This window comes from Mastigoproctus giganteus, chromosome 10, assembly GCF_048544385.1.
Source record: "Mastigoproctus giganteus isolate SK-2022 chromosome 10, ASM4854438v1, whole genome shotgun sequence".
Taxonomy (NCBI): domain Eukaryota; kingdom Metazoa; phylum Arthropoda; class Arachnida; order Uropygi; family Thelyphonidae; genus Mastigoproctus; species Mastigoproctus giganteus.
In genome coordinates, this window is record NC_143584.1 from 142,386,541 (window position 1) to 142,402,266 (window position 15,726).

Sequence of the window (15,726 nt, forward strand, 5' to 3'; positions counted from 1 at the left end):
TCCGCATCCTCTGTATTTGGTGGTGACGGGCTCAAACCCCGATATAATCAAGAAGCATGTGCTACGCACTGCTGCTCCTTCTCACCTTCTTTCCTTACGCTTCCTTACGGAGGCATAAGGAAATGAACAATCTGTGCAAAGTCATTAGTAATTGCAAAAGCCTCAGCATCTCGACCAGCTGGGTAGGTGTGATTAGAAAACGGAAGCATGCTGGCGTTGTGCATGTTAAAATCACCAAAGAAAATTACCTCACTGTTAGGAAAGGTTGGACTGGAGAAAGTCAAGTTGCAAAGAGAGGAAGTCAAAGAGCTCCAAGTGATTAGTGGAATTGGGAGAATGGTAGAGACAGCAGATGAATTTGATAGAATAAGGTAGAGAGATTTTAAGCCAGAGAAGATATGCACAAGTAGCAGCTTTGAGGCATATGCACAAGTAGCAGCTTTGAGGCGAAAGGAATCATACAGCGAATAATTTAGGCAACTGGGTTAAGCAGTAGTTGAATCAACCGATAACTGAAATTCTGTCAGAAAAAGTACATGGGATTTGGCAGACTGCAAGTGGAAATGGACATTGTGGAGATTAGAACTGAGACCACGTATAATTGTGAAAAGAACTAGGAAGTGTTTGGGAGGTTTAGATCTTTTCGCAGATAAGTTTGCTCTATTAGTTTGACAATTCATGTTATATTCAATAGTGAGGAAAAAGTGGGTGGTGAACATGCTGTATGACGTAATGAAATTTTGGATATAGCGTACACATGGTAAGAACATACCGAGATCCTTGACGTAATGGCTTCGACAATGCCCTCCACATACACACTACTCGGACTCCCTCCAGTCACTGTCTGGCAGAGTAGCGGCAGCAAGATTATACACTAGCTGATCCGGAAACTTCCTAGAGAGTTACCAATAGGTTCGGTCCAGTGTACTAACTAGCAGCCGGCCTGCGAACACCGTTTTAGAGCTGTACCCTCGAAATGTAAGGAAGATTGGATTGGACCATGGTGTTCATCATAACCTCAAAAGACATCAATCATACTTCATGATAGATGAGATTTGAGAGTTTTGACCGGAACTTAGCTCTGGGGGACTAAACATGGGTTCCACCATTTCACGCCTCCAATAAGCAAAGTGGTGGTATTGCACCAGTTAAAAAGAGTCATCTACCACCTAGAAAAGTTCTGCAAGTTGCAGTATCTGGAGACTAGGTACCTGCGAGGTGATCTGATTAAGGTGTATAAGGCCTTGAATGATTTGGGCTGGCTCAATGCTGACGGGATACTTCCGCTTGCTCAGATTAAGAACCTGAGGGGGCATAGATTCACGTTGAGGAAAGACACCTGTAGAAGAGATGTGTGGAAGGATAGATGGATTCTGTATAATCCAGAAAAGTTTTAATAAAAAAACTTTGTGTTTTTTTATTCACCCTGAACTTTCACCCTGAACTCAGGCTGAGACTAGACATCATTCCAGAGCACCCAAGACAAAATTCTTGGATCTCATACTTGGAACACTCCATCCACAGTTTGATAATCAACTGTGGATGGAGTGCACAAGGGGACTGAACCTTCTTATGTGCCATATCATCCACTAATTGGGGAGCAGACAGTGCATTTTACTGCACCTGTATCGTGCACTCTGATCTAAATTAGATTATGGGTCCCAAGTTTATGCATCTACTAGAAACAGTATGCTGTGGTTTATGGACCCAGTTCACCCTCAAGCCATCTGCATTGTTACTGGAATATTTAGAACACCCCCTGTCCAGAGTTTAAACATTAAAGAAACTGAACCACATCTATCACTCCAACCAAAGCAGTTGTTGCTAAAAATATACTTTTAAGAACCTTATGCAGGCGTCTGTTTTCTAGCCATGATGGGGAAATCTCTATAACACGTCAGACTAATACCAACCATCCCTTTGGTATTTGTGTCCAAGAACTGCTCAGAGAGCTTGACATCACAGTAGACAATGTTGTCTAGTCACCAAGCAACCCATTTCACCATGGCAGGTGTGCTTTTCACCATGCAACTTTTCCCTTTACGACAGTGTAAAGGCCAGCACTTCATCATCCATCTACTTACAGCTCTGTGCTGTCCATGAATCTACTTACTCTTATTTCCTTCCTGTCTTCACTGATGGCTTGAAATCAGAGCCATTTGTGGGATCCACTGCAGTCTTCCCAGAGAGAATGGTATTTGAGAAAATTTCATATGAGTGCAGTATATGCACCGCAGAGTTGTATGCTATTGAACTAGCTTTGGATTACATTAAAACTAATAATTAGCAAAAGGTTTACACTGATTCTTTAAGCACATTACAGGCCTTATTAATGATAAGATATAATCTTCATCTAGTCCTGTCCAGGGTTCAGCAGAAGTTATATTCTTTTTATGAATCTACATTTCACATCTGCTTCTGTGTGATCCCAAGCCATATTGGGATCATGCATGATGATCTGGCAGACAGTGTAGCCAAATCAGCACAATCCCAGAGCAAACAGTCTGTCCCCCTCAGACATTAGCATTAGTAGAGGCATACGATGCAAGAAAGCAAGCTTATGCAGCATCAGCCAAAAAAAAAAAAAAAAAACCTCCCATTTCACCCCTCCATTTGTTCCAAATGGCTGTCCAGCTCAGCCTTAAATTTATTTAGGCTATCAACTTCCACAACAAAAGATGTATGTCTGTTCCACCAATCAACTATTTGCTGGCTAAAGGCAAATTTCCGCATACCTATTCTACAACTGTCTCTCCTCAATTTGAATCTGTGCCCCCTGAGGTTCTTAATCTGAGCAATAGGAAGAATCCCATCAGCATTCAGCTTGCTCAACCCATTCAAGGCCTTATACACCTCAATCAGATCACCTCACAGGTGCCTACTACGCTCCTGGTGCTGCAATTTGCAGAACTTAAGCCTTTCTTCCTTAAGAGCACCCCCTTGTTCCCCTCACCAATCTTGTTGCCCTTCTTTGTACTTGTTCTAGCAACTCTACATCCTTCCTAAAATGAGGCCTCCAGACCTGTACACAGTACTCTAGGTGTGGCCTGACAATTGCCTTTTATAACGGGATAATCACATCCCTGTCCCTGCTAGTAAAATTCCTATATATCATTGACAAGACTCCATGACCTGCCCTGGCAGCCCGTCTGCACTGCTCAGTGAACTTCATATTTGACTGCACAATTACACCCAATTCTTTTTCACTTTCCACTTCCCTGAGTGTAGTACCACACAGTTGGTAGGTTCCTCTTTGGTTATTGCTACTCATATGCAGCACTTTGCATTTGTCAATGTTAAACTTCAGTTGCCACTTCTCAGCCCATTTGCCCAACTTATCTAGATCAGTTGAATTAGCAACTTTTTTCACTTATATTGGTCATAATGTTGCTTAAATATAAAATGACATGTTTATGTTTAGTTTTATTTTATGATAAAAAAAATCCATGTAAAGTAGGAAACAGTGTAGCGCTTTACTGCCATTTCAATGGAAATGTAGGGAGGAGAAGTTGATGCATGGTATATTTATTTTATAACTATTGTAATCTTCACTGCATTGCTCTTTATAGAAAGCTGATGCTCAACTATTTACTATCTTCTAATAAAAAATAAAATAAATGATACTATCAAGGCAAAAAAAGTTAAATAAAAGGGAGCACACGTGCATAATCAAATGCATGGTTGATCATTGCACAGATAATCAGGGTTATTTTACTTTGTTCTTCTCTCTCTCTCTCTCTCTCTCTCTCTCTCTCTCTGTAAATTATTTTGTATTTTTAGTGGATTGCATTTCCTAAACGAAATGTTCAGCTATAAAAATACAGCATACGAGGTATAACCAAACAGTTCTAAACTTTTATTTTTTAGGATATATGCAACATTCTTCAAAGTAATTCCTCCCACTCCCCAATGATATGCAAGCGTCCCAACATTCCTGCTGCATTTACCCCTTCAGCTTCATTTTAAGGTCAAGGAAGATTAAAAACAAAATCACATGGGACAACATCAAGTGAATACAGAGAGCAGGATACTACAGGATTTGTTTTTTTTTTTTTTTTTGGCCAAAAATTCTTGAATGGAGAATGCATCTTGAGCAAGAGCATTGACGTAATGGAGAAACCATCCACCGTTTTGAAATAACTGCTGGTGTTTTTACTTTTAACTTTTTACTTTAATTGAATCAGAACCCCTTTCAGTAGACCTATTTTATGTTACTGTGTGACCATTCTGAACATGTTTATAATGAATGATACTCTAAATGTTGGGGAGGGAAAAACCAAGCAACATTGTTTTTACATTTGTCCAAACTTCTTGTTCTTTTGATTAGATTAGGTTGGGGACTTTCACTGGATGACTGGCATTTCATTCTGGGGTGAACCTATTGGTCTTCCTTCATCAATCTTGGAAGAAATTTTTGCTGACACGCGGTCAAGGTTTTTGTTCAGAATCACACAGTGTGATCCAAAGGAGAGCCCCAGTTCATAATCAGCTTCTCAGGTCCTTAATTGCTGATGGGAAATAATTTTTTCATGCACTTTACCAACCATTTCATTGTAGCTTGAATTAAAGGTTAACCTGAATGTTGGTTGTCTTTAATAGATTCTTTGCTGTTTTGGAAATGTTTCACCCACTGAATAACTGCAGTCTTACTAAAACAAGCATTGCTAAATGCACTTTTAACATTTGGAGATGGTTAGTGGGAACTGTGAAGGATCTCCTGCATCTTTCCCCAGCATCTTTGTGGATGATAATCTGTTCAGTTATGGCAATGTGGTGATTGACAAATCCTCCAACATGGAACACTGATTCATCTGGCCAGAGAATTTTGTTGAACAGATCAGGGAAATCCTTTTTTTTTTTTTTTTTTTTTATCATAACATGTATTCAGCAAATTTTGTCTTTACATAGTCTTATGCAAAAAAATTCTTTGATATTGTAAGGTTTCCATGCTATGCTGGTAATGCAGTTCTAGATTTTTCTGGACTTTGGTCAAAAATGGTTTGAACAGATATAACATTTTCTACTATCTCTAATATTTCAAGACCTCTCACATCACTTCCCATATTTGATTGAATCTGTATTTTTTGCTTTGAGGTGGGAATTATCTACTGTGTATAACTTCCATCCTTTTTTGGATTTGATGAATTGCCATACCATGCATTCTTACTACAGTTTGCACATGCATTCCTGGATGTTTAAATGATTACACGTTTTTTTGAAAAACAACAAAATGGCATAAGTTTACATCAGTGATAATACTATTGTTATATAACCTTCTGTTTCAGGAGTTATATCAAAATAAAAATAGAGTTATATATCAGATTGCATCACAGTTCCCTCTAATAGAGTGAAAATTCAGAAAATAATCCTTGAACCACATAATAAATAACAGTTAAGTAAAAGCACTTGAGAATCTGAAGTTGAGACTATTCCTCTGAGACTCAAAGACCAGTGCAGCTTATATCCAGTAACAAAAATTTAATTTGACTCTTTGTCAGGCAAGCTTCTTGGGTTTTAAAATAAAACTATTGAAGATTATTGACCTATCAAGCATAAAATTATTGAGGTTTTTTTATAAAAACTAAGGACAGAATATACATATGAATCTTTACTTCTGTCTATATGATAAATATTTTCACAGGTTTTATTTTGTCAATAAATATCCAATTTTATTGACACATTTTAGGTGTTTTATACATGTACATGTGCATTAGGAAACAAAATTATATACATCAAAAGGCACTCTATATACAAAGTTGTCTGTAAGTTACGAAACACATTTGATTGTAACTGATAGCACTATTTTAATTTAATCTAGCACAATAAGCTTAAAGAAAAAAATGACATGTGTTCAATTGATCTTTTACAAAGTTGTAGTCTTTGGGCACAGAGCAACATACGGTGTGATGTGATGGCTGTTCAACGGAACCCTGCCATCTCATCTATCAACCTGGGAACTTTCATCTGTGAATTCACAGACAGTTTTTGCAAAGTGAACTAGTGTTCCACCCTGCATAACAAATGAATGCTTAAAATTCATTTTGGGCTGCATTAATGGAATGATTTTATCTTTTAGCAGTCTTAGGTCACTCCCTATCCTGTCATGATTCCCTCAAAAAATAAAAAAGGCCTACTGTCCAAATTCCAGCCCAGATTGTCAAACCAGAAGTGTTTAAATCCTTGATAAAGATTAAATGGAGGTTGTTAAGAGAGTAGTAAATACAGTTATGGTGATTAACATTTCCATTTAGTTTAATATGGCTTCATCAGACCACACATTGGCAATGATATTTTGGTTTATGGCCAGAAACCATTTGGCAAATTCGAGTCTTCTATTTGGGTCATGGGATGATAAATCTTGTATTTAAGTTTATTTGTGATACTGTTTAAGGTAACTTTTTTTGAGATTTTTCGAACTTCTCTTGTTATCCTCTCTTTCAAGTTCCAAATTGGTAGATGCCTTAGCAGAGTTAGAGTCTACCAGGTTTTGGCAGATTGCGCACTGTTCCCAATTCATCAAACTTCTTCACAATTTGCTTTATGGTCTTCCTTGTGGATAGTTTATGTCCCAAAAATCTCTTGAACTGGTGTGTAACTTCTGCAGCATTTTTACATTTTGAGAGAGAATCTTTTTATTGCACCACCTTCAATTTTAACACTTACAGGATTGAACAGTGTTGCAATATCCCTTCATGACCAAAAGGCCAGGGGTTGACAGAGATGATGACAGCCAGATATATTATAGAAAAAAATAAATTGACATTAAATGAAATAAGATGATACAATGATGTCCATAATGGCATTAAGTTACATAAAACATTAAGATGACATTAAACAAAATTACATTAAATATAAAATGGCGTAACCTAACAGGTGCCTCTGTAGCCAGGTGGGAAGGAGCAGCAGTGCGTAACGCTTCTTGATTAGACCGGGGTTCGAGCCCGTCACCACCAAATACGGAGGATGTGGAAAGGTCAGGGAATGACCACTGCATATCCCAGAGCAATATGGCCTTAGTTGCTAATGCTCCTAAAAACCAAATAACAAACAAACAATAACAAACAGCGTAGCCTAACATTAAAATTAAAAAAACAAAATGACACCTGATACACTTGAAAATCCTGACTTTTGTCTTCTCAGTTCGTTTGATAGAACAGCATGAACAGAGGCAGTTGATGCACATACCCTTGGCTCCTTTCCTATTATGCTCAATAAATAACAGAAGCATTAAAGTGGTGGTTGAAAGGCATGCTGGCTTGGATGCAATGAAGAGAAGGCTTTTCATTTTGCAGAGTGTCCGGACCTTCATTGACTATTGCTCACTGGAGGGAATCTGGGGTGAATTTGCATCTGACTAGATGCCCTCTGTTTGTGCTGAATGATTGAGGACCATGGGATGTGTGGGGTCCAGAATCCCGTGTCTATGGTGTCGGTAACAGAAAATCTCTTTAGGTTGGCATCGATGTCCTGGATTTGTCTGGGCATCTTGTAAAGTAGGAAGTGATCTGATAAGTGGAGGCGTGAGTGAAGAGGGCAAATTGTTGGCCCTCTTCACTCTGAGCTGGGCAGGTGGAATCCTCCAGCCACAGAGATCCCACAATGAAGGAAATGTGATGAGACCAGTCAGCATCTTTACTGTGATTACCAGTCTCCTTTCTTCAGTGAGAGAAGGCAGCCTGGGAATGGCCAGAACCATTTCAGTCGTATGGCCTTAGGGTGGTATCCTGTGTTTGTAGGTTACCCACTTGAAGAGTCAGTATTCTGCTGCCCAGATAGGTTTTGTGTTTGTGGGTACTGACGCCCAGATTTCTACTGCATACAGTTGCAGGGGGGGGGTATATTATGGTCCTGACATATTTTGCTGCTGTGATCTTGTCTGAGATGTAATGCAGATGCTGTTTTGCTCTCCATTTCAGGTGTGCTGCCCTTCTGCTGAGTTTGTCGATGCAATAGTTAAATCTCAGCTTTGTGTCAAAAACAACCCCCCAAATCGAATTGGTATGAAACAAGAGGTATGGAAACTCTGTTGATCTTTGACGAGATGGTTGTTGGCTCTTTCTTCAAGTAGTAGAGCATGCATTCAGATTTTGTTGGGTTGATATTAAAGCCAAATTGTTTGAAATAGCCTACTAGTGCAAAGAGCACACTGTTAATTTCCTCTGTGATCATATTGGGGTCTGCATTTGGATGGATGTCAGTATTTTTAAATCGTTAGCATAAGACAATATCTGGTCTCTGGATTATAAAAGGGAGATGATTGCTGTAAAGAGGAGACGGGAGGGGACTTCCCCGTGTGGTACTCTTTTAGATATTTGCTTAGTATAGATTTTATCAGAATTCTGAAGTATGATTGTACGGTTCTGAAGGCGTGATGAGAGGAAATGCAATGCATCCCCACTTATGGAGTGTAGTGGTCTTCAAGCAGTCGTAGAACAGGTACTTGAACAACATCAAATGCTGCTTCAACGTCGAGTTAGGTTATGAGGAGGAGTTCTTTTCTCTTAAATGCTGCAAGAATGCTGTGGGTGGTGGCAAGGAGATTGGTAATGGTGGACCTGTTTGGTAGCAATGAATAAATTTGTGGTGGAGCATCTGGAAGTATGTGAGTTGGCAGCAGGGTCCTTTCTAGTAGTTTCAGGAGATATGAAGACTTGGAGATGGGTCTGAAGTGTTTTTCTAATGATGGCTTTCTTATTTTTGGGTGCAGCCTTACCAGATAGACATTGCATTGATGGGGAAAGGTGCATTTGGTTAGTACAGCATTTTCCCTTTGGTAGTTGTTGGCACATCAGCTTCTGTGGCCATAGTGCACCTCCCAAGGTTTTTTGCAGTACTTTGATCCAAGCCCGAGGCGGGATTCGAACCCGCGACCTTTGGGTTGCCAGGCAGGCACTTTACCCACCCGGCTAGCCCAGTCGTAGTACAGCATTGAAGATGCTAACAAATTGGCTGGATGATATATGGACCCAGGCATCTGAGCACAAACTGGGGTATTCCATTTGCACCCACAGCTGTAGAGGATGGGGGTTGAATTCAAGGCTGCTAATATTTGGTGTTTAGATATATTGATGGATGTCAGCAAGTTCTGTCTACTACAATTGAATACGTGGTCTAGCTTATTGTTGGATACTGAGACCTCTTCAAATCGGTTAATGAAGTCAATCCATCTCTGGGGGTCAAGTTGCTCTGGGAAACTAGTGGTTTCTTCTGTGTGTGGTGCCTTTCCAGCTGTTAACAAATGTTCAAAATAGCTCTCGATGGACTGGGATTTTTGGCGGTTGAAAATAGCTCATGCTCTTGAAAAGGCTATCCTATCATTAATTTTGCCAGATTGCTTATGGAGCTGCTGTTTAAATTCAAAGCTGGAGTTTAGTTGTGGGGTCCACCATGCTCTAGAGTGGAGTGTGATTTTGACTGGCTTTGAGGCAGGGTATTGAGCTACCATGATAATCCAATTAGCTAACAGGTTGGCCGCTAATAGGGTATCACAGGACTCAAGGACATACCATGGGATGAGAGATGATGTTGTAATGCATTTGGAAACATCCAGATATTTTGGACTGTAGATTGTTCTTTGTATCACCTGTTATTTTGCGTTTAAGCTTGGGATTGGTAGTTCCAGTTGTATTAGGATTGGGCCATGGTTGGAGTTAAAGTAGCCATCTTGAGGAGTCTAAAGTGTACAGGCTATAGATGTGGGGATTAGGTTAAGTTGGTTTGTGCACCCCCTTGTGGTGCCATCATTGGCTATAGTAAGGCCTGCTATGTTTAACTGTGATAGGAGCAATCTCTTCATATGAACCAGAAGTCTCCAGTTGAAGTCTCGGCAATTTTCGTTGGTGAGGTGTTGGAGGCAGTAAAGGATCCATTTGGTCACCTCTTGCATTGTTTCCATTGTAGGGTTGGGCAGTATGTAGATGACGACTTCAATGGAAGTGGACCTCAATTTAAGCAGTGTGTAGAGCTCTTCGTAATCATCTTTTGGTTGTCACTTTACAATTTCAGTCCTCTCCTTCATTGTAAGGCTCATGGTACTTTCCTGTGTATTCAAATTGTTCTGAAATGATAAAAAAAGATTATGAACTGTTTGTCAGATAACTTATATTTATTTACATCAGAAGTTATTCAAAATAGTTACCTTATATGTGGATCATCCTGTATGAAAGAACATTTCCCTCTTTGATTTTTTATTCACAAAATTTATTCAAAAAAGAGAATTAATTTTTTATTTGAAATATTTTTATATGAAAAATAAATAAAAATTACTAATAACTAAACAAAAAATAAGTAAACAAAAATTAACAATATCTAAAACCATACATAAAATTATGTAGATGAAAGAATCATTAATTTTAATTTCATTGTTACATGATGATTCAGATTGATTTAGCAGACTTTTTTCAATAAGTACATGTGATATATATTACTGGTGAGGGTTAGGAGGTATGTTTCCTCCCCCCCATTTTTTTTTTTTTTTTTTTTTTTATATATTCCTTTTTTTCTGTTTTAATATTTGGTTGTGCTATGGTTCTTTCAACTTTTTTTGCACGTACAGTTCCTAACAGATATAAAGCTTAATTTGTATTCTAGTAATATAATCAGTCTTTTTTTTTAAATATTGAAGTGAAACTTCTTTAGGCACACTCCAGGCAGTTTTCAGATGGGAGTAACTTGCTTTGTGGATTGACAAAAAACGCAACACAAATGTGACAGTAGCCATAAGAAATGCATTACAGGCACTCTGAACAGTCAGCTGTTGTACTAGGATAAATGCCTCGGTTCTTATGCGATCATCAAAGTTAAACAGCGTTAGGACCAGTTAGTAATTGGGAGGGTGACCACTTGGGAATGCCAGGTGTAGTTGCCTTTCTTTCTTTTTAATTGGTAAAGTAATAAAGTGTAAATCTGTGCTTTATATCTTTACTTTTATAGCCTGCAGATAATATTCCTCTTGTTTTCACTTATTAGAATTGCCCTTTAATAGAATTAAAATTCAATTCATAAATGTGATCACAATGACAGTGCTTACTACATATGGTATAGTGAACGGTAGTTTGTAGTAGTAGTGGTGGCATGTGATGCAAGAAAGCATGTGTATGAGCTTATGCAGCATCAGCCAAAAAAAAAAAAAAAAAATCACACCATTCCCTCCAAATGCCTGTCAGTTCCTCCTTAAATTTATTCAACCTGTCAACTTCCACAACGACAGATGGAAGTTTGTTCCAGCAATTAACCACCAGCTGGCTAAAGGCAAATTTCCGCACATCTATTCTACATCTGTCTTTTCTTAATTTGAATTTCTACCCCTTAGGTTTGTAATCTGAACAAGTGGAAGGATCCCATCAGAATTCAGCGTGCTCAACCCATTCAAGGCCTTATACACCTCAAACAGATCACCACGCAGGTGACTAGTCTCCAGCCACTGCAATTTTTAGAACTTAAGCCTCTCTTGGTAAGAGGACCCCTTTATTCCCCTCACCAATCTTGTTGCTCTTCTTTGTTATGAAGTGTTCATCATAAAGCGATTTGATTGTACAGTGAACCAATTGTAAAGCGGGGATCCACTGTAGTGAGCATTTTAAGGCATATAGAGCACGTATATGTGCAATGCGACCACCAAAACCACTTCCATTGAGTACAAAGGAGAGATCTAAGCTATTTTGGCGGCCGAAGAAATTACAGCATGTGATGGAGTTGAACAAAGAAGCCAGAGAAGGTCCATCCACATCTTCAGAGCCTTACATCACCCCAGAAATGTTAAACGTGAATTTGAACATGGAAGTTGATACGCAAATGAAAACAATGAAGACTCCTCAAAGCCCAGTTGTAAACGAAAAGCAAAGAAGCCAAAGCCAACTGCCAGAAGTACTCCATGAAATCGTTCAACATGTAGCGGCATAATACACAGCAGGAGCAGCAACAGGATTTTAAGAAACACCAGGGGAGCATCCACGCACAGTTTAAACGTACATTCCCGGATAATGATTTTGGCTGAGTCTTTTCTGTATGTGATCGGCTTTGGTTCAAGAATGATGTGAAGATTGTAGCAGCTTGAGATCACGCCCTTCTTCAAACAGCATTTTCAAATGAGGATGTAAGTCAAATGTCGGCCTGTAACAGCTGCCTTGGCTCTCTTAATAACAAAGTGATTGTGGCTTTATCGAAGTCAAATGGTTTTAAATATCATCCGATGCCACAGCACTTGCCAAAACTAATTTGGTAATGGAACGTTTCATATCTCCAAGGCTCCCATTCATGCAGATTCATTACCTGCAGCATTCATACTGTCAATACACAATCCTTGGTCAAGTGATAAATGTTCCCCTAAAGAAGTTTCACTTCTGCTATGTGTGCTTGGTGTGTACACAATTGTTTTTCAAGTTATCCAAGTTTAAATTTATGTAGTTTTAAGATATAAGAATAAATATTAGAATTTAATTTTAATTAGAATTTGTTAATAATATTAATATTCAATAACTTTGATTTTACTAATTAGGATGAAGAATGGAGTCAACTTCTAAAAGTGAAGCAAAGTGAAATCAGTATACTTAGTCAAAAGGAACAAGAGCTTATATTAGTTCAGGAAGACAGAGATTTGTATAAAATTGCAATCTCTAAGTTGGAATGTGAAAGAGACAAATTGCTTGGTGAAATAAACGATTTAAAAAAAGTAAGTTTTATTGTTGTTTTTTTATTTTATTACCTTATCAGCAGATAAGTCTTTTGCATGAAAATTGAGGGATGGATGAAATTTTTTTTTATTTTTTAAATTGGGGTTAACAAATATATACAGCTACTTCCCGACTTGACAAGTTAATTCGTTCCTAGCGCGCGCTCGTAAAGTGAAAACTTGTAAAGCAGGAATTTATTTCCCATTTACATAATGTTAAAAATAGGGGTTACTTTCTCAACAGTGAAATTAGTTAGGTCAGTGGTTTTCAACCTGGGTGCCACAACAACATTCTAGGGGTGCCACATAATTTGGGTTTAAATTACTTAAACTTATTATTTTTTAAAATTTATATGTTTATTTCATTATATAGAAAGGTGTACAGTATCTTTTTAATTTTGTGGTGATCTATAATTGATGTTTATTTAGTGCCTCTATATAAAGAATAAAATTATTATATACTGTATATATATAATTTGTATATTGAAATGTAATTTTTATAATTATATTATTGTAATAACTATCATATAACATATATATATATTTTTTATTACATATATATATATATATACATATACAGGGTGTCTCAAAAATATTGGTACAAACATTTAGGGGAGGTAGATAACATCTAAAGGAATGTGAATCGCATAGGAACCCATAACTGGAAACGTTACCGTAAGTCGGTAGATGGCGCTGTTCATCAGTTCGCGAGAGGGAAAATTTCTAGTTTACTCATTCAAGCAGTAGTCGCCGCACGAAGAGCATGCATCGATATACGAACTGTGAGCTGGCAGACATGCACCTAGTGTATGGATTAGCAGAGGGCAATGGACAAGCCGCTCAACAAATTTATGGAGAATGCTTCCCAGACAGACATGTACCGGACCACTGTTTGTTTGCGCGTGTGCATCAAAATTTGTGCAATTATGGGTCATTTAGAGGTAACAGGAGTAGTGCGGGCAGGCCACGTTCAACGCAAACTTCCGCCATGGAAGAAAGTGTGTTGAATGCTGTCCAGAATAATCCTACTACCAGCACACGTGCTGTTGCCTCTGCCTTAGTAGTGTCTCGTTGCAGTGTACAACATATCTGGCACGACGATTCCTTACACCCCTTTCATCTCCAAAGGGTTCAGTTACTGCTCCCCAAGATCATCCTGCACGTGTGGCTTTTGCACAGTAGTTTCTCCAAGAAAGTGTTCGAGACTTGAATTTTCCAGCCTATGTTTTGTTCACAGATGAGGGCTTATCTCACTCGGGAAGGCTTATTCAATCAGCACAATGCTCATGTGTGGGCTCATGACAACTCACACGGTGTACGCCTCCATGTGGCACAATATCGCTTCGCAATAAATGTGTGGGCAGGTATGGTCGGTGACTGCTTAGTCGGCCCATACCTGTTACTATTCCGCATGAACTCCGCTAAATATCGGATCTTTCTTGAACAAGTTCTGCCAGGGTTACTCGATGTTCCAGCAAATGTGGGACGCAACATTTGGTTTCAACATGACGGGGCGCCTGCCCATTATGGAGGGTGTGTTCGTGACCATTTGAACAGGCGTTTTGGGCGTCGATGGATTGGCCTTGGTGGACCCGTTGCCTGGCCCCAATGCTCACCTGATTTATCAAGCCTCGATTTCTTTCTGTGGGGACCCTCAAATCTATCGTGTATGAATCGCCTGTGGAGACAGAAATGGATCTCGTGGCGAGACTTGTCTGCGATGCTGCTACTGTCAAAGAAACTCCAGGTGTGTTAGACAGTGTCCACCAATCCATGCTGCGTCGGTGTCACGCATGCATCGCGTCTCATGGTAGAACCTTCGAGCATCTGTTGTAACATCATAAAATGCATCCATCTCGTACTCCATTGTTAATATTATGTCAAATAAATATTTGCCACTAATTACTGTCTTGTGTCATTTCTGTTTCTTGTGCCTCTGCTACTACTTTCCCATGACGTTTCCAGTTATGGGTTCCTATGCGATTCACATTCCTTTAGATGTTACCTACCTCCCCTAAACGTTTGTACCAATATTTTTGAGACACCCTGTATATATTAACATAATGAAGTGCCATGCTACTGGCATTAATTTTTATATTATAATTAATATTAGTTATATATACAGGGTGATTCACTACCAGTGCGACAAACTTGCAGGAGGTGTAGGGGGCACAAAAACGAATCAGAATCACATAGCATTGCAGGGTCCGAAATGCCTTTGTCATGCGGTAGAGGACGTTGAATGGGAGGTCGTGTGAACAGCGATCCCGCTGGAAGTCAGCATTTGCGAACTGTTTCCCGAGGCAGTAGGATGGACAAGTATTCAAACGTTGAACTGGCCAACATGCACCTCGCGTATGGAGCTGCGGACTGTAATGGGCGCGCCACTCTGCGCTTGTACCAGGAACGCTTCCCGCACAGGCGTGCTCCTCATACGATTTTCGCACGTGTGCACAGAAGGTTACGTGAGACTGGTTGTTTCACGAGAGGTACCATGACTCGAGAACGAACGACGAGGACGCCAGACAATGAGGAGAATGTCCTACATCTTGCAGAAGGCAATCTAAGTATGTGTACTCGAGCGATAGGCCAACGATTGAGTATTTCCCAATCCACTGTATGGAGGATACTGTCAACAAACCAAATGAGTTCATACCATCTGCAACGCATCCAATCATTAGAGTCTGCAGATTATCCACTCCGGAGGACTTTTGCTACTTGGTTTCTTCAACAGAAATGCTGACTTCGCAAATGCTGACTTCCAGCAGGATCGCTGTTCACGCGACCTCCCGTTCAAAGTCCTCTACCGCATGACGAAGGCATTTCGGACCCTGCAATGCTATGTGATTACGATTTGTCTTTGTGCTCCCTACACCTCCTGCAAGTTTGTCGCACTGGTAGTGAATCACCCTGTATATATATGTTTTAATGGAAGCAATAGTTTAAGATATTATTAATAATAGAAATAAAAATAATAATAATAATGGATTATGGACCTGGGACACAGAAAGTACCTAACAAAGTACCTTATTGCTGTTTCCTGATTTGATTTCGGC

General features: G+C 39.2%; 1 protein-coding gene across 3 annotated transcripts in view; it reads left to right on the forward strand.

Moving 5' to 3' along the window:
* Positions 1 to 15,726, forward strand: part of LOC150079328 (uncharacterized) — a 486,833-nt gene that overhangs the window by 209,626 nt on the left and 261,481 nt on the right. For all 3 annotated transcript variants that reach the window (XM_090382736.1, XM_090382738.1, XM_090382737.1), the window contains exon 12: positions 12,497 to 12,670. In XM_090382736.1, coding sequence (XP_090238862.1) covers positions 12,497 to 12,670 — 174 coding nt within the window. The remainder of the gene's footprint in view (positions 1 to 12,496; positions 12,671 to 15,726) is intronic.